Below are 19,323 nucleotides of genomic sequence, written 5' to 3'. Positions count from 1 at the left end.
TTGTGACATATTTAGGAGGAACTTAAATGAGCAGAACAATCAAAATACAGCCTTAATATCCAGCTAGCTAGTCAATGGGAATTTATTTTAAAATCTTTGCCTTGAAATTGACCAGCTAAATTCTAGAGAACACAAACTTATAGTCCGTGAAGTACTTATTGAGGTGTGTGCTTTTGAATGTAGACTAAAAAGTTTTGCCGTTTCTAAAAACTGATAAAAAAATGTATCAAATCACTACCACAATGGCCATAAATAGTTTGCTTATTATTCTCATAATGGCTTTAAATGAACAAAGAATGTTGTTCACTAACTTGTACATGGAATTTTGAGGAACAGAAAAAAAAATTTGAAAAACGCAAACATAATGCTATGGAAACAATGTAAATGTATTTAATATGTATATAAAAAACTCATCGTATGCAAAAATCAAAAGCAATAGATTGAAAAAAGTTGTACAGATTGATCTTTTTATTCAAGTACAGAATATATTTTGTTTCAAGTTGCATGTTAGTCCAGGGGTGTCAAACTCAGTTCCTGGAGGGCCGGAGCCCTGCAGAGTTTAGATTCAACCCTAATTAAACACACCTGATCCAGATAATCATGTCCTTCAGACTTATTTGAAAACTACAGGGTTTGTGTGTTGGAGCAGGGTTGGAGCTAAACTGTGCAGGACTGCGGCCCTCCAGGAACTGAGTTTGACACCTGTGTTATAGTCCATTTCTCAGAGAATCGATACAAGTACACTTCTAGAACAGCCATTGCCTTGTAAGATTGCAACCCACAATTCATGCTAAATCTGAGACTAACGCATTACATTTTGAAATGTAGGAGAGCACTTGTGGGACACTTTGCACTCTCAAAGATGATCATAAAAGAGAGAAAATAAATTATGAGTCTAAATCACTGGGCAACAAACTGAGCTAATGTTTCAAAGTGCTTGTGCGGGGGTTATTTTGTCTCTGGAAATGATTTTGTGAAGCACTTTGGCTTGTTGCATCCCTTTTCCCTCAAATCTGTTTTTTTTTGTTTTTTTGTTAGAATTATATAAAGTATGACATTGCCGAAAATATCAAGTTAACTAAAATGAATATATTAGATTGATTAATCAATAAGGAACAAAATGTCAATATCCTAAATAACCACATTTGTCCCACAACAATATTTATCCATCTTAAGAAAATTTCCAACAACAAAAAAAATCAAGAATTCAAAGATCAAGAGTGATTATAAATGAATCAGTATTGGTTCTTACAAAATACAAAATAAGTACAAAGAATAATTACACAACCTCTCACATCCTCAGTAATTCTTCATGCTAATGTAGCAAAACAAAAGTCAATAGGTCTTCAGACGAGCAAAGACAGTGCATATGTATTCAGACATGTTCACAGATATGACTCTGCTCTTTCCCAGAGTTGCATCTCAGAGAAGAATCCCTCACAAAGCCCATAGCCATGATCCAAGGTAAGTGGGATGGCTTGGACTTCCTCTTTAATCTCCCAAGGGTGCTGCTGATGCTGGTGAATTTGATCTGTGAGCATTCCCTCGCAATATTGCGGATGGACCTGTACCTGCTGGTGGTGAAAGTCCTCCATGTTGCATCCCATCATGCCGTTCGCCTCTAGGTAAGCACAAGCCTGTTCGTCTTCATTGCTGTAGCCAGGCCCGTGCTGGTTCTGTGAAGATTGCTCCATCTCACATCCCAGCGAGCTCAGTGCTGTGTTGATATCCAAATCCTCAAACGTGCTGTCATTCCCACTTAGCACATCGTCAAAAACAGACGCCAGGTCAAAATCTCCTCTCAGTATGTCTGAAGTTTTGATGTCGGTGGTTAACAGAGGGCTCTTGGAGACTCTGGCCAGCTTGCTGCCTCGTTTGGGGACGACTTGCTTGCGTTTGTTTCTTGGGACAGGTCCTTGGAAGTGGACCATTCTCATTTGTTGGCCAGTCTGATTGCACTGAGAGCCGTATGAGGAGCTGGGAGAGGATAACATTTTGCTCTGTCTTTGGGTATTGAAGTTTGTGGCAGGCATTCGCCGGCGTTTGAAAACGCCATTGACAAACATGTCAGCATACTGCGGGTCGATTTGCCAAAAGCCTCCTTTTCCTGGCTCGTCTTTCTGCCTGGGCACTTTCATGAAGCACTTGTTCAGGGACAAGTTATGCCGGATTGAATTCTAAAAGAAAAAGAGAAAAATCGGTTTATTTAACAGTTAAGAATATAGGGATAGCAGGTTTTTAATATTTATATTTAAATTGAAACAAATTATTATGCAAATTTAATTGAGCTGTTTGAATACAGAGCCAACATGTTGGTTAGAGTGTAGAATATAAATGCAATAACTTCTAGTGACAGAAGACGACAGCATGCATAAAGGTCCCTATAAAATCCCGCTGTGCAACAGGTAGAGGTGTCCTATTTCATTGGCTCACTGTCTGTGTGACAGAGACAAATGGGGGAGGGGAATGTTGCGTGTACAGGAGAAGAAATGCGGTGAATAAGGCCGACGTTCTCTAGTAATGCAGCGCTCCAAGTTTCACATGATCAGTGGCTCCCTTAAGGATCCCTCATTATGGAAGGAGGACTCAGGAAACCTAGTGCTCTTGGGTATAGTGGTCTCAGCTTCCATCATCAGTCACCCTACCTTAACTATAGATGAGTGCACAGGATTGTTTTGGTAGTGCTGTATCGACAAACCATGGTTGACGAACACCAATTAATGGTGTCAGTTTGACTCACGAATGAATGACTCGTATGAATTGGTCCTTTTGGGTGAATCAGAAACATACAGTGAAATATACAGATGGGGTAGTTCGATTATCAAACAAATGACTGAAACGGTTCTTTATAGTGAGAATCAGAAATATGTAAATGTAGTACGATTATCAAACGAATGACTCTTATGAGCCGGTTCTTTTTTTAGTGAATCAGAAACATACAGTCACACAAGTGGAGTCTGAATCCCGAACATGACTCTTTTTAGCCGTTTTTAGTGAATCATATAAACCTTGAAATTGAATAAATTGAACAGCAATTTATTATTTTTATGTTTCATTCAAAAAGTTTAAAAAGTAAACACTTCTTATAAGAGATGCATTAACTTTGTTATATATGGTCTGGAAAATTGAAATTGAAAATATTTTTAAAAATCGGAAATTGTCTTATTTAGCAAGAGACTGAATAAGATCATTTTAACTGAAATAATTGTATTTCTTTTTTCCAAACACAAAATTACTAAAAAAATCGTTAATAGAACCGTTAAGAAACCTGAATCGTTAAGAGGAATCATAATGGTCGGTGCACCTGACCTGTTGCACAAATAAAAGGCTGTTTTTCTTTCTCTATTTCAAAAATCTAAAGATACTGCATTTCAATGCAGAAAAAAACATTAAGTGATTCTCAAAGATAAATAGCCTAAATGATCGGTGAAGTTACCTGCCAACTTGGCTCCGCGTATCTGTAGTAGCAGAAATTCTCCGTGATCCAGCTGTATATGGCTGACAGAGTGATTTTGGTTTTGTTGCTAGCTTGCATTGCCATGCAAATCAGAGTGGCATATGAATAGGGTGGCTTCACATGGCGGTTTGTTTTGTAGTCTATTTCCTCAGACGGATTTGTTTGCGCCGTTATGTAGTGTACCGCTTGCTGGAGCGCGTATGAATTCGCCAGACTGCTGCAGGACGTTGTGGGATTCCCAGGTGTTTGTGGCATCCCTGTGGCGGCGGTATCTCCAGCAGGTGGGCTGGAGGGCGAGTCGGTGCCCCCCAGCTGGTTTTTGTTGTAGAAGAGGTGTTGCGGATGGCAGCCGGAGCTGGGAGTCCGCTCAGGATTGGCACTGAGGATGGAGAAGTTCTGTAGCCAATGCAGACTGGTGAGACTGTCGTCAAAGTGAACAGAGCCGCTGACATTGTCCTGATCCTCCGGATGAAGCATCATCCATTTCTCTTTGAATTTATTCGCTATCTCGGGACTCACTAACACTGGCATCGTGGGCACGATTTAGTGTTTTTGAAGAAACAGATCTGTAAAACAGACAGCGTTGCTTGAAATTTCCAAAATAACAGTTAATAAAAATTTAACAGTGTGTATTTTGTAAGCTTATAATCCACCACAAGGTTAGGCAAACGAAATCCCTCAATTTAAATGCCTACCTGCGAAATGAAAACACGACGAAGACCTTGTCGGTTTGACCTAGCGGTGAATATCTCTCAGTCCGTTAGATTCAGCCCGTTCGCCTCAGTGCAACAAGTGCAGCAGATACACAAAATCAGACATGTCCTGATATCGACTGTGTAAAAGTATCATTCCAGTCCTGTCTTTAAGAAAGCCATGTAGATACACATTTACGGTTTCGCAAGCGAGTGAATACGAGAGAAATGAGATGTAGGCTTTGCACTCTGCCGTTTTGCCTGTTTCTTAATAGCCCTTTAAATGTTGACGCTCTCTGATTGGCTGAGAGCTCCAGAGTTCAACATGTCATTGTCCCTCGCCAGGAGTGCATTCAACCACACATCCACGCAAAATGTGACAGGTGCTCATTTTCTTGCAATTATAGCAATTTATTAAATTATTAAATTAAGTATTATTTTTTTAAACCTCGTGAACTGACACATATTTCATTATTTAAATACAGCCCATAAACTGATACATTAATGTTTTTTGCGATTTATTTATTATTATAAGCATCGTTATCATTTTTTAAATTCTTTCTCGACATCAATTTTCCTTTTAACTTTGCTTCATCATGTCTGGAGTGAGTCGTTAAAAAGTCGTTGGTAATAAACGATGCGCGCGCGCCAAGAGTTTAAGAAAGGCGCACAAATGAAAAGTGACGTGTAATAAAGGAGCGCGCCACTCATCCCGCCGGAGGAGACCTCTGCCCTCGTCACACAGTCAAAACATTGGCTTTCACACCGCATTGTCCAACATATAGCCGTTAGGCTCATTAAACCCACTCAAAGTTGGGCTCTGCATTTTGTTAAAATATTTCAGGTGATAGGAGAAACTACAGCGGTTTCGTCTGATAAATGCGTGAGCGTATTTATAAAAGTGAATACACTGCCACCACCTGGCTAAATATGGTCTTCACACTACAATATGCTCAGATATCTGTCTTGTCTAATTTATTCAAATCCTGTGGAATTTTCAGCAGCCATTACTCGAGTCTTCAGAGTCACAAAATTATCGGTTTACATTAGAAATTATTCTAACATGCTAATTTGGTACTCAATTATTGTCAATGATGAAAACAGTTTTACTAAATATGTTTGTGGAAAATATATTTTAGGATTCTTTGATGGATAAAGATCAATGAACAGCACTTAGATGTCTTTCTAATTTTTATATTATAAATGTATGGTGTTATTAGTAATTAAGCTTTGCTTCATTTTTATATTTCTTTGGTGTATTTATTGGAATTAGGGTTTATGCCAGAACAGCAGGGCCATCGATAACTTCATATAATTTATGCCTTAAAATAAATAATCACAGTTGACTAATTTGTGCACAACACTTTATGATAAAACAATTTGACTACATACAAATATACATAACTTCTTAAGGTGCCTGACATAGATAAGCAGCAGTGAATTCACTAAAAAGCATTAGATGTCACTGTAAATGATGGCAGATCCCTCTATAAACTACTCATTAAAGCTTCAAGAAGTGCTACAGCTTCCCACTTTGTATGTTTCAACATGAGGAGGATGAAGGGACAGCCACACAGTACTGTAAGGCACAAAACAAATATATAAGATACAGACATAGATGATTACTTCAACTGGATAACTGATAATACTATGCGTCCATATCATAGCAATCTGATGCACTTAGTGTTCATTTACTGATTATAAACAACAGAAAAAACAATAACTAGTACACAGTCATGAATCACCATGAAGCTGCAGACGTCAAAAAGATTGGGCATCCATTAAAGGATTTTGAATCATTCAAAATTTCTGAACTCTCATAGCAAACGCTACGACCGTCTTATAAATAATGATTCTTTTTAAAGTTTTCTTGAAGGTAGTGTGTTAGACTTCTGTGCAGTGTTTCTACTACGCAGTGAAATGTCTTGGACTCTAATACACAATTTAGATTGTGGTACTCACAAAGTAATTGTTTTAATTGAGACAGGGTAGCATTCATGAACAATAGTGTGCTGGAATGGGAATAGTTTGATTTGCGTAGTAGATATTGAAACAGCGGGTTGATGAAAGTGGCACAGCAGGGGCGTTTATGAAGTGAGCCGCTCATCTTCCATGCGCAGGGTGCTGGGGAGGCAGAGCAGGGGCTGACTGGAGCTGCTGGTGCTCTGACTCTTCAGGCTTTCTATGGACTCTGATGACCCTGAGGAAGGGTGAATATAGGTGAAGTGAGAATGGAGGAGAGAATATTCACTTCAAGTTTAGACACACTTGACTGAACTGATTTTTCTCAAGATCTTTTGATTAAAAGGGCTTATGGTTAAAATTAGTTTTGCAGGCCAGCTGGGCTTACATATGACTTTTCTTTAATTACAACTGTTTTTCATCTGTCATGGACATGATAGTAGTATGAAAAGGTGTGTCCAAACTTGTGGTAATGTAATTGTGATTGCATGTGACTTAGAAATAACTATTATGAACTGACTCTAACAAAGCGACTGGTAGAAAAATGGAAAACCAGTAAAAAGAGTGAAATATTCATGACATTGGTGACCTACCAGAGTCAACATTCCTCTACAGCAGTGGACCATGACTCAGACGCTATGTGTGTTAACAGCAAGCCGAGTTAGAGTAAGAAAGAGAGAGGGTTAGGAGACAGCACAGCATTAGACATGCATCAGACACACAGAACCAGCATGGAAGCCCATTTCCGCCACATAAGGAGGAAAAAATATCATGCTTTGGTAAATCATAAATCAAAATTATGAGATACAATATCATAATTCTGAGATTAAGTTGAAATTGAGATGAACAAATCATTTTTGTGTCATAATGACCTAGTATTTTATAAGTTTGACTTACAATAATGACTTAGTATCTCATAATTCCGACTGTTTATGTGGTGAAAATGGACTACAATAGCACAAGATATATTCTTTTTAGTTAGATGTAAAATAAAAATTCAAAGCAAAACAGACTTATTGTGTTGATTTAATTACTACAGTTACATTTCAATACTAAAATAATAAACTATTAATTTCTTATTCAAAATACTAATCCTGTGTACTGTTTTTTAAATTATATTTAATTACAAAACTTGTAAAATAAAAAAATAACATTTAATCCAATCAACATTTGTATCTGAAACACATTTTCAAGAATTTATTTTAAATGAAAATTACCTAATAGAATTATGATAAAATTTCAGATTTCATGATCTTACATCAAGAATCATAATCGAATTATCAGAGAAAATATTTTTTTTCTAGTGTGTAGAAAGCATATAAAATACACTGTAAGAGAACAGTAAAAATGCCTTTAAAGACTGAAAAAAATTAGTTTTAAAGAGAAGCTTTACTGGTAGAAATTGCTGAGCAAGGAAGCAGCAATAACAGAGAAGGTTCACACAGCACAGCATCAGTTCTGCCAAACATGCTGAAAAATTTGCTTTCTTCAACTTTGCTCTTTTGCATTTTCTCAAAGTCAACTGTACAAAGGTTTATCAGGGTGTAAAAGACACCCCACCCTTGAAAAAGTACTCAAAGGAACTATTTTGCTCATGGGGTGTCAGGATTGTGGGTTATTGAGTGTGTGTTAGTGGCTCACCAGGCAGGGCCAGATCCGCTGAGGGGTCACTTTCTGTCCGGCTCAGGCTGCTGCGCTCACTGCGGCAGTCCTGTAGGATTTCACTCACAGACACACCCAGCGATCTGCTCTCTGAACCTGCCAACATGACATGATTAACATGGTTTGTTCTCAATCACTGGTACACAGCAGCTTCACAACCAAAGCCTGAGAGGATGCAACTCAATCTATCTATCTATCTATATATCTACAGGTGCATCTCAATAAATTAGAATGTTGTGGAAAAGTTCATTTATTTCAGTAATTCAACTCAAATTGTGAAACTCGTGTATTAAATAAATTCAATGCACACAGACTGAAGTAGTTTAAGTCTTTGGTTCTTTTAATTGTGATGATTTTGGCTCACATTTAACAAAAACCCACCAATTCACTATCTAAACAAATTAGAATATGGTGACATGCTAATCAACTAATCAACTCAAAACACCTGCAAAGTACATTCTAATTTATTGAGATGCACCTGTATATATAAATATATATATATATATGCATAATACATACAGTATATATACACATTACATAATAGATTTTTTATTGCCGCTGGCCATATTATTTGAAGACCTGCAGCATTGACATAAAATGCTTTATTTTAATGCTGATTTGCACATCAAGTTTTCAAACCTGAATTTGGGAAGCCAGGTTTAGTGGACACACCCTCTACTGTGGCCTGTTGGGAAATAAATTAGGATGAGCATACACAACAGTGTAGGTTGTTTACTAGTTTGCATTTCTTTATCAGTCGTGTGCAACCAGGTAAAACCCACAGAACTATGCAAACTAATCCATTGAATTACACAGTCAGCTCATCCATGCCATGAGTCACAAACAAACATAATGATCGTTTACAGGAAATCAATTTGTTAATAAAACTAAAAACTATTCTACAGTTTTTATGCCACGAACAGGTTATTTCAAGACCAAGAGAAACCAAGAAAACTGCTCGTAAAACATAGTAGATTCTGCTTGACTTTAAGTACACTGTTAAAAGAAAGCCATCTGCTCACTGGGTTACACTTTATTTTAAGGTGACGTTGTTATAGTGTAATTACACAGTACTGAGTAATATTAATGCACTATTACTCTACTTAATCATGTACAATAGGGCAGGGCTTCTCAACTCTGGCCCTCAAGGTCCACTTTCCTGCAGAGTTCAGCTCCTACCCTGATCAGACACACCTGAACAAGCTAATGAAGGTGTTCAGGTTTACTAGAAAGCTACAGGTAGGTGAGTTTGATCAAGATTGGAGCTAAACTCTGCAGGAAAGTGGACCTCGAGGGCCAGAGCTGAGAACCCCTATAAGGTTCTATAAGGTTAAGGTTTAGTTTAGGGTTAGTTGCTTGTAATTATGCATAATTTACTGTTATTACTATAGTAAGTACATGTAATGTGTAACTACACCTTAAAATAAAGTGTTACCCATTACTGGCTTGTCAGTGGGCATCATTTCACAAGTACAGGGAAGAAATTGATAGTGGCTGACCTCAGTGGGACTGAGACTACAGGGCAGTACAGACTGAGGCTGGGCATCAGAGAGCTCTGACATCCTCTCCTCATCTTCCTCCTCCCGTATGGGGGATGAGGGAGAACGTGTAGACCTGGAAACATGACACATATCACTGGAAAATAAAAACTTTATTTGAGCATTTTCAGAGTGAGTATTTTCACAATACGGACTTACCTATCTGGTGACTTGCTAGCTTTGCCCTTCATCGATGTGGTTTCTGCGCTCTGCTGCAGCCCAGTCAGGTTAAGAGGATCCCCCATCTCCCCAGAAAACTGAATCTCCTCATAGAGAGGTGCTGATGGGATTGAAGGGGACATGGGTTGCACCCCATTCAGGGCTTCCAGCAGGGAGATAGGCTCATAGCCAGGAGGAATGTTGTCTGCATTCTGAGATTAAAAAAACAAAACAAAAAGTAAACTTCTGACTTGTTGCCATGTAGAATTAAAATAATTTATAGGTTTTGTTTTAAGAGTTATGACAGTAAAGAATTTTTTATTAATGTTAAAATTAATTTATTAAAGTTCTTTTGTACTTTCTATATATCAAACAATCTTAAAAAAACATGATCTGCAAAACAATATACATAAACTGTTTTTAACATTACTAATAAAAATGTTTCTTGAGCACCAAATCAGCATATACTATATTCTGAATATGCTATATTTTAAAATAATTTCAGAAAGAAAACTGTTATTTTTAATTGTATTATTTCAGAACATTACTGTTTTTACTGTATTTTGGATCAAATAAATGCATACATGATGACACTACCTAAAAAAATAAAAAAATAAATACATACAAAATCTAAAAAAAAATTGTCATTGGATGTTTGAAATGAGGAGGTTATACGCCACTGAAAACCTGAAATACCATTCATAACTGTACTGGAGTGAAATGCGAAGCATGATTCCACTGGACAAAATCAATACTACTGTAGCAACACAGTGGAAAAGGATCCATGATGTATTAAAAAACCGGAGTACAGGATGAAGTATGAGTGTGAACTTTACCAAATGCTCAGTATGCTCAGAGCTCTGGGACAACACTGGGCTAAAGGAAACTGGTGAGAGAGTGGCAGCTGTTTTCTTCCTCACGGCTCGAATCTGGAGCAGGGCTCTGAATGCTGGGGCAGTGAGAGGAGAAAAAAAAGGTCAGGTGGGGAAAAGGGATACAAACAAGTGCAGTGTGCATAAACAAACACAGGTGCTGCATCTTCACATTGCTGCTTAAAAGTAACCAGATTCATTTGGCTACAAAAAAGGGGGTAAATATTTACACAGCTGGTCTTACTGTTGAAGCGAAATCAGTGCACATTCTCTCAGTGAAGAAGTTCTATAGGGCAGAAACACTTTATGCAAGTACACAAAAGCTTGCCCAACTCACCACAGTCCTGTTGTATATAGTTTCTTATTAGCATGTTTCTCCTTTAAGGAATGGTTCACCCAAAAATGAAAATTTGCTGAGAATTTACTCACCCTCAGGCCACCCAAGATGTAGATAAGTTTGCTTTTTCATCAGAACAGATTTGGAGAAAATTAGCACTACATCATTTGCTCACCAATAGATTCTCTGCAGTGAATGGGTGCCGTCAGAATGAGAGACAAACAGCTGATAAATACATTACAGTAATCCACAAGTAATCAACATGACTCCAGTCCATCAAATTAACATATTGTGACGTAAGATGTGCTTTTCTAAGAAATGTTATGTTTAAACTGTCACTTCTGGCCAAAATATCAGTCCACAATCCATAATAACGCTTTCTCCAGTGTAAAATCCATCCGCTGTTGCAATTTCATATCAAAATGCACCAACATTCATCTTAAATTATGAATTTATTACAAACTGCCATTCTGACGGCACCCAATCACTGCAGAGAATCTATTGGTGAGCAAGTGATGTAATGCTAAACTTCTCCAAATCTGTTCCGATGAACAAACAAACTCGTATAAATTTCAGTTCATTTTCAGCAAATGTTCATTTTTGGGTGAACTAGTCCTTTAAAGAGAAAAAACAACTTTCAGAAAAAAAACTTAAACGTGTTCTGTGATACAAATAAATCCACTGAAAATGACCTGATGTCTTATTTCACAAATGGGAAGAAATACTAAATCAAATAATCATTAGTACGTGACATCCCCAGCAGATGGCACTGTTCAACAGTCACATGATCTGTACTGCATGAGTGATCAGTGATGCACTAGTGACTATTCATTACTAAGAACAATAAAAAGGGTAATAAAAGCACAATGGTAAATCAGAACATATTAGATTTAAAAATGATCACTCAGCCTTTTATCTTTATGGCCATACCCACTTAAAAGGTTCGGCTCATTTAGCGGAACAAATCTGAATAATAATGGAGGAACAATACGGGAAGCTCAGGCGTTGATTAATGAGTACTTACGCAGTCTGCAGATAGGGCAGTTGTTGGCCTGGTAACGCAGTGTGTCAGCACAGGCATTGCACAGACACAGGTGCCTGCAAGGGAGAATTATTGTGTCACGCAGGTCCGATAAACAAACCACACACTCGCTGCTGTTGTCACTGTTCTCATCCTCTGTGGGCTTAAGAGAGAAGACAAAACAAAACACTGTAAAATAGTACGTGAAATCAGAGACAGAAAAAGGCAGGATGGATATTGTATTACTAGTTGTGCACGTCATATCTCATTTGCCCTAAATTCTCTGGCGTAGTGACATGATTTACCTTTGTCTCCTGATTGTTCCGGTTTTCAATGCCGTAAATCTCCTGCAGAAGATAGCTCACACGGTCCACCTAAAGGATGAGCATGCGATACGTAAATGCAGATTACTGGCATGGGAAACATCACAGCACAGATACTCATTATCTTTTTCATGAAGCAACATGGCCTGATTACTGCTTCCACACATGTGCAGTGGATAAGCATGCATGAGTGTGGACAGATCAATGCTTTCAATCTGTCTGTTTAATGAGGGATCCTATTAAGAAACACAACCATATAGCCACAATCACAGATATACTGGAACATGAGATTGTTCTTTTGCTTCAAGGCACAAGTATCAGACTCTTACATTTAATAAAGAGACACAAAAATACTCACGATTTGCTTCTGCTTCAAAGGCTTCACTGAGAAACTGCCATCAACATGCTGTAAGTGAGGGAATATATATAGCATTACTATTATAAAACAACAGAACTAGCTGGTAAGGTAAAAGTTTTTGTGCACCGAGAATGTGAGAGATCAAATATATATACACTTGTACTTTATTGGAAAATAGCCATTGAAGAAATCTGTGCGCATTTCCATACTTAACATTAGCACTGCTTGGAAAAATAATGCTTTATTTCTTACCTCTTTTTCCTATACTCTTTAAACACAACATTTAACATTATATCAGAAAAGCTATTCAAATTGAATGAAAGCTATTTTTAAAATAAGTAAAACCAGTAATTTATAGATCCTAAATCAATGAAAACAGATCAATGCATTACTTTCAAACATCTCTTGGTATATTAGTCTGATTATGATGTGTTAATAAAAATGTATTAAACATCACAGGCTCTTCATGATGCTTTATGTGAGAACTTTTGTTCTACGTAACAAGGCTAAATTATGTTAATTCTGTCTATTTTCATTTTCTATATTGGCTACAAAACAATTTCCAGGATTCCAACTCTTATTGACCAATGAATTTCTGACCATGACTTTTAAGAAAAATCACCATTTTAAAATGTCAAATTCCACATTTCAGGTTTTCCATAAACATGTGAACCATGAATCTCAAACCATCCTGACTCTATAAAATCCTGCCTGGTTAATGACTTACTCAATGTTATTCAGGGTTACAAAACATGACCAAATGCTTACAAGCCTTCAGCTGACATTCTTGAGCGGAAATCTCAAGAAATACACACCCTTTCAAAAGCTGCCAAGAGAACATGTGCATGCCCGGTGACATCTGTAACAGAAAACACAATGTTTTGTGAGACAACAGTATGAAATGATATTACATAATTCTAACTGATTATATTTTTAATGGTCAATTGTTTTTTTCACCAACCATCTCCATCATCCACTATTGCTTGGACCACCAAAGGGAAAACGCCTTTGTCCAGATCAAAGTTCAGCTACAGAAATATTTCAATGTTTAATTCTCAAACTACATGACACCTAACTATTCACTATAGTTTTTTTAAAAAACATCACATCACATGACACTGATGCAAATGAGTCTCTAAGCGTCTAAAGAAACGTAATCTTAGAAATTCACACCTCTTCAGGATTCCATTTGGTGAAATCAATCTTGAAGGAAGGTAGAGAAAATTGCTGATTTATCCCTCTCTTATAATGGACCGTCTCAGACACCATTGAAGGGCTCTTGGGGCTGTATCTTTCAAAAGAAAATTGTAGTGATTATAACCAACACATCTCAGCATACCTGAGGGTGTCAATTACTAATAATGTTCATTAAAACACAGTGACCAATGTAAAAGGGCTTAATCTTTTGTATTTAGACCAAGTGCTAATTGTACCACTGTTTCCAAGGAATTCATTAAGTTGCCAGGAGAGTTGTTGTCTAGATGCCAGTAGGTTATGTTTCTTTGGGCTCAAATGGCGCAGGCGAGGCTAATCAATCACACGAAGCTTCTAATTATCATCTAATCCTTTTCCTCTATAAGAAATTCACTTAGTTACAAAAGTGTACACAACAAGCATAGTGATTTCGTATCATTCAACTGCAGAAACTTTACCCAATGTACTACTCAGAGGAAACTTACATTGCCATCCCATTGGTAAACTCCTCAAAGGCCTGACAGTATAATGTAATAGCCACTCTGGCATCAGTATCAAAGCAGAATTCAACACTGTAAAGGAGTATGGGATCTTCTGTATCCTCTGGGGTGCTGTCAGAATCATCCTTATACCTGCAAAAAATAAATAAATAAAAATCAAAAAACAAAACTCCTCACATTTATCTCTTATTTCAGCATATATTCTACAGTGGCATCATCAGCAGCCCCTTCAAGCCGTGACTATATTCAGAATATACCTGACAAGTCGTAAAGAATCCTTCCTGATGTTCACCAAACTCCTCAACGTCTTCACAGGCTCATGCGGTGCTGGGGTCACATAGGGAAACTGTGGAGAACAGGGCAAAAACGTGTGAGGATGACATAAAGTGTCAAACTCTTGAAAGTTTTGTTTCATTTGGTCACCTGCACAGGTCTGTTGCCTAGGAAATTCAAATCCATATTTTCTCCAAAGAGATATCCCTCTGGATGGGGTGTGTCAAACTTTTCTCCTCCCATGAAAAAATGGCTGGTGAAATAATTTCCTGCAATAAAGCCATTAGGGAGATTATTATCTGGGATGGATGTGTTCATTAGACAAAGTTGACGCAGGATGATGTTTTAATGCATCCATGAGGACATCAAATTAGTATATATTTTCTACATATTAAGTCACTGCCAAAGTAGATTTAGACATTCAGTTTTAAATGTTTTATTTATTCATTTTTAATGGAAATTAACAAACATAAATAATGTGTGACAATTCATGAGTGACACCAAAAACGGTAAAAGTGCACACTACATTAGACATCATAATGAAGCTAACGTTTGTCAACACTATACTTAAGTGGAATTTTACCTGATTTGGGAGGATATCTGTACGCCGAATTGGCTTGAATATCGATATCTTCAACTCCAGCAATCCTCCTGCTCAGTATTGAACCCATGTTTAAGTGAAAATGGCTGCTGAAGACCGATATATGTGGATAAAGGAAGATTTGTTTGGACAGTTAGCTGGATACGGTTTGCTTCCTCCGCTATGGATACATTCCCATCTCTGGCGACAACAAGAACTGCGAACAAAAGAAGCCAACTTCTGTATCTGCGTTTGGGTTTTAGCTCTTGTGAAAAAAACAGAGTGACTTACGTAAAATCCCTTAACTCACAAGTAGACGTCAAATAAACGACTTTTCATCACAATAAAAACAAAAACAAGACTATTGAAAAAGACTTCTCTTCTGAGGAACCCATATTCTCGCGAGATGGGATTTTCTGAGAGCAAAGGATATTGGGATATGTTGTGCCTGTCTACCGTACATCGTGGTCTCAGCTGACTTGAACAGAAGATAGGCACACCACAAAAGCTTAAAAAGAAACATTATGGATGACAATGAAATAATTACATTTTGTTTATTCTGTGTCTGTGTTTAAGATGTGATGCGTTTTTGTTTTTGTAGTCAAAGCATATCATTTTAACAAGCTCAGTCACTGTTATTAAAAGTAAAATCAATGTAAAAGTTGTCGTCACATGCTACCATTAACACTACAAAGGAGGACTCCGCTAAAGTACATCAGGGGTCTTCTGTTAAGATGCTAGTGATTCAATTGGTGTTGGAAGATTTGTTTACCATATTTGGAAAGGTTGTAGCATAACTCGAATGGGAATTGGACGAGCGACCGTCATTCATAAATTCTGCCTACTAGAACTTAACAAACAAAGCGTTGCATGACGGGATGTGTAGTTTTGGTGTTAAAAGATCAACTTAAACACGCACTCAGTCTTATCCTTGTCGTGTAGTTTATATGTGCCTTTTCTTTGTTTCGGAATGGATAATGTCGCATTGTATAAGCAAATCGTACACATCTATCTCGAGCGCTTCAGCGTATACGGCAAACTAATGCAGTGTCATCAAAAACACAACAAACATGGAATCCCGACGCATACAATTCCCATGACCTCCGCCGCGCTCTGATTGGCTGCTTTATGCTGTCAATCATCTGGCGCTCGTTACACCAGCGCTCCTACAGTAAATATTTGTGTTTGCTCAACCGGCTGTAATGGTGGACGACTGAAAGAGAAAAGCGGAGAGACTAAATCTAAAAAAAAAAAAAAACCGGTCCCGGGTAAAACACTATTGTTCGTGGCTCGGAAATAAACACCAGCGAATATGGATGAACTCAAACATCAAGTTATGATAAACCAGTTCGTCCTGACAGCTGGATGTGCCGCAGACCAGGCGAAACAGCTTTTGCAAGCGGCACATTGGCAGTTTGAGGTAAGCGCATATGCATGCCTACGCCAGTACATTGTTTATGTGATGCATTGCATACTCTCTGTCGCGTGTCTGGTTGTCATTCCTTAATAATGACTAATAACAATGATCTAAATAGGTTTTAGTTGCCTCCTTGGACATCTCACATCTATCAATGCCGTCTGCATGTGCTTTATTTTGGAATAAAACGGCACCTAAATACATTTCTATAGTATAACAATTGCGAAAAGCTCAACAGAGACAGGCTACAATCCAATTAGAGTTTACTCCAGATTAAATACTATAATCCTTCCCCATGACACACTGTACTAGCTTCCCATGCCATGCAATGAAGATGACCGCTGGCAGATTACACTCCAGCAGAGCTCAACACTGATACAATGTAGTGCTTTCGTTTTTCATTTAGATCAGCCTAAATCCTGCAGCCATTCTCAGCTCTCCGAAATAAGTGAAACTCCGACAGTTTCCCAGTCTAGCGTGATATAAATATGTTTAAATTGGCTACAAATTACACAGCATGTAAGGTAATGCTGTGTTATGATCTCTCACTCACAGACAGCCCTTAGTGCCTTCTTTCAAGAGACAAATATCCCGTACGGTCATCATCATCAAATGGTGAGTATGAAATCTGTCAATTTTGTTTATAAGTGTTTGCTTTATTACATTTACCTTTTTTTCTATTACATGTGTTTGTTATGTGACTATATGTGCTCCGTTTACATCGTGGTTGTAACAATAACAATGTAAAGCTGTAGCCATAGTGTCGGCCATGTTGCCGAGAGACGGGGCTTCCAGAAATAAACACACACACACACACACAGGCGCTGTGTTCACTGTTATTACTGTAGTGTGCCGAGGTAGGCAGTATTTCAGTGTTGCAGTAAAAATGAAATGAAATAATGACCGCAAGGTTAAAGTCTCACAAGCAATCAGCAGTGTCTTCCTGACTAGGACTAGTGTTTAATTCCTTGATGAAAAAGAAACATATGGCATGTGTATCATGATGATGAAGTTCTGGAATATCCCACTGTCACCTTTGTTTTCCACTTCAGTGAAAACCCTGGAAATATTAGGCATATCGGTAACACTTAAACAAATAATAAATTCCCATTAGTTAATGTTAGTTAATGCATTAACTATAACTCATAATCAGCAATTAATTTGTTACAGTAATTATTAATGTATTACTGTGTGTTAGTTAATACATACAACTGTTCATTGTTAGTTCATGTTAGCTCAGGTCCAGTAAATAATGTTAACAGATACAAGTTTTGATTTTAATAATGTATTAATAAATTATGAAAATTAACATTAATTTGTAAGATTAATAAATGCTTATTTTTATATTATACTTTATTTTTCTTTAATTATGTTTCATTAATTTATATTAACTAATGTAAACAAATGAAACCTTATTGTAAAGTTATTGTAAACTATTGAAATTCTGTTATTCAGTCCTGAAAAGTCATGAAAATTGTGGAAGTGATGGAAATTTGTATAGTGAAGAGTTTTTACATTTATGTTTTGCTATTAAATATTTCATCTTGTAGATAATGCTATTGTGATTTGTGGGTGATGTATTCTTTGGAGTCATTTATTTTCAATGAATCGGTCAAACTGGTTCATAAAATGGTCAAAATGATTCATTGGTGAATCTGAATCTGAATGATTTCTAAAAATTCTTAGTAATCTTAAATGACTAGAACAGAAATTATGTAATTAAAATTTGGCATTCGTATGTGTTCAGTTACATATTACACATCAGGTTGTGCAATATTTCAGATAGCAGTTCACCCCATGTTTGTGTCTCTTTGAGGTTTATTGATGTGAGTATATGGGACATAAAGGGTTTAGTGGAAGCAAAAGAGAGACTGCATCACAGTTTAAATAGATCCAGGTGAAAGCACAAGAAGCAGAGGTGTGATTTTGTGGCATGGCTGCCAACACTTACTAATATTATTAGTTATGCAGTCCTAATCAAGTTTGCGCCACAATTTCCCCTGACTTATTTAGATTGACAGTGAAGTCATAAGTGCATGAAAAAATCAGCAGACTTGTGTGCTTACATCTCAGAGTGTTCTTTTGTGTTGGTTTGGTCTTGTTTGGAGGGTCCCTAAGCATTTCAGAATCTGTTGGCTCTTGGAATAGAATCGCTGATGGTGACTGTAGTCTTTTATCATAAAATCATTTACTCAACATGTGAGCAAAGTGAGCAGAATTTGTATTTTTGGGTGAACTATTCCTATATAATTTATTTGTAAAGCACAACATCACAGCCGCAATGAAAATTTGCCACATGTTCAGGCCTCTGAAGCTTAACATCTGTATGTGCTGATGTTTATTTTACTATTAAACAATTTACTGGGAAATAATTGTTGTGAATGGGCAGATTGTCAAGGGCTGAGATCATGCTCTGGACAGATGTAATGTTAGATGTTTGTCTCCTAGAGTGACCCTGCTGCTGTAGTCCTACAATAATTGCTGACCACGTTAGCTCATAACTCACCCGCTGAGCTGAATACTCAAACAGAAAGTTGGGTATCACACAGAAAAAGCTCTTTCAAACTTAGTTATGCATTTTATAAATAAATCTGGGTTCTGAAACTGAAAAAAGTCATTCACACTGAAATTGCTCCCTTTCAATGTAATTAGAAAGTAGGACAAAAAAGATGGATATTCTGGATTTTGTCCATTCAAATAAATTATGCATTTATTGCTTATGACTAATAGTGACATAAAATACACTCCGGACAAATGTGCAAATCAAGACATGTAATGTATGTCATTTTGTTACTGTATTATATTACAAATGACATTTTTTATTACAGCAAAGCGGAAACTATACTGTGACATTTAGAGGGGTGCATCTATTTTGTGTTTTTCAATTGCAGAGCCATAAAAATTAACATTTTGTCCCTTCAGTATTGAATAATTGGCTACTTATATTACAGTACTTTTATAAAAAAAAAAAAAAAAAA

General features: G+C 37.1%; 3 protein-coding genes across 8 annotated transcripts in view; 1 reads left to right on the top strand and 2 right to left on the bottom strand.

The window, feature by feature from the left end:
* Positions 1-645: 645 nt before the first annotated feature.
* Positions 646-4,398, bottom strand: LOC107731389 (forkhead box protein J1-B-like). Its single transcript, XM_016542444.1, has 3 exons — positions 4,153-4,398; positions 3,437-4,023; positions 646-2,177 (listed from the first exon to the last, which is right to left on the bottom strand). The coding sequence occupies exons 2-3, from the start codon at positions 3,986-3,988 to the stop codon at positions 1,386-1,388; spliced, it is 1,344 nt and encodes a 447-aa protein (XP_016397930.1). The 5' UTR covers positions 3,989-4,023; positions 4,153-4,398; the 3' UTR covers positions 646-1,385.
* Positions 4,399-5,499: 1,101 nt separating this feature from the next.
* LOC107731417 (probable E3 ubiquitin-protein ligase MGRN1) lies at positions 5,500-15,335 on the bottom strand. Of its 6 annotated transcripts, none has more exons than XM_016542489.1 (18): positions 15,220-15,335; positions 14,932-15,145; positions 14,499-14,617; positions 14,333-14,421; positions 14,061-14,207; positions 13,555-13,672; positions 13,343-13,409; positions 13,197-13,240; positions 12,382-12,429; positions 12,006-12,074; positions 11,704-11,863; positions 10,307-10,419; positions 9,471-9,682; positions 9,273-9,387; positions 8,413-8,461; positions 7,753-7,869; positions 6,705-6,747; positions 6,266-6,349 (listed from the first exon to the last, which is right to left on the bottom strand). In XM_016542489.1, exons 2-17 carry the CDS (start codon positions 15,017-15,019, stop codon positions 6,710-6,712), a joined length of 1,593 nt encoding a protein of 530 aa, XP_016397975.1. In that variant the 5' UTR covers positions 15,020-15,145; positions 15,220-15,335; the 3' UTR covers positions 6,266-6,349; positions 6,705-6,709. The 6 variants fall into 6 exon arrangements, with proteins under 6 accessions (XP_016397971.1, XP_016397973.1, XP_016397974.1 ...); XM_016542490.1 differs by having other exon boundaries at positions 8,413-8,458; XM_016542485.1 differs by lacking the exon at positions 6,705-6,747 and having other exon boundaries at positions 5,500-6,349.
* A 717-nt stretch (positions 15,336-16,052) lies between these two features.
* LOC107731421 (UBA-like domain-containing protein 1) overlaps positions 16,053-19,323 on the top strand; it is a 10,667-nt gene continuing 7,396 nt past the window's right edge. The window contains exons 1-2 of the mRNA XM_016542494.1: positions 16,053-16,348; positions 16,901-16,960. Coding sequence (XP_016397980.1) covers positions 16,241-16,348; positions 16,901-16,960 — 168 coding nt within the window. The 5' untranslated portion in view covers positions 16,053-16,240. The remainder of the gene's footprint in view (positions 16,349-16,900; positions 16,961-19,323) is intronic.

This window comes from Sinocyclocheilus rhinocerous, unplaced genomic scaffold (genome assembly GCF_001515625.1).
Source record: "Sinocyclocheilus rhinocerous isolate Xijiao unplaced genomic scaffold, SAMN03320098_v1.1 scaffold1390, whole genome shotgun sequence".
NCBI classification, from domain to species: Eukaryota; Metazoa; Chordata; class Actinopteri; order Cypriniformes; family Cyprinidae; genus Sinocyclocheilus; species Sinocyclocheilus rhinocerous.
Note: the sequence above shows the minus strand (reverse complement) of the source record. Positions and strands in the feature narration are given on the sequence as shown.

Bases quoted from the DNA above. Each gene is read 5' to 3' on its own strand.
- LOC107731389 (XM_016542444.1), bottom strand. From the start codon at position 3,988: ATGCCAGTGTTAGTGAGTCCCGAGATAGCGAATAAATTCAAAGAGAAA. The intron at 2,178-3,436 runs GTAACTTCACCG...TTTTTCTTTTAG, and splicing joins ACGCGGAGCCAAGTTGGCAG to AATTCAATCCGGCATAACTT.
- LOC107731417 (XM_016542485.1), bottom strand. From the start codon at position 15,019: ATGGGTTCAATACTGAGCAGGAGGATTGCTGGAGTTGAAGATATCGAT. The intron at 9,683-10,306 runs GTAAAGTTCACA...TTTTAATCTCAG, and splicing joins CTGAGCATACTGAGCATTTG to AATGCAGACAACATTCCTCC. The intron at 6,350-7,752 runs GTGAGCCACTAA...ACCCTTCCTCAG, and splicing joins AGCGGATCTGGCCCTGCCTG to GGTCATCAGAGTCCATAGAA.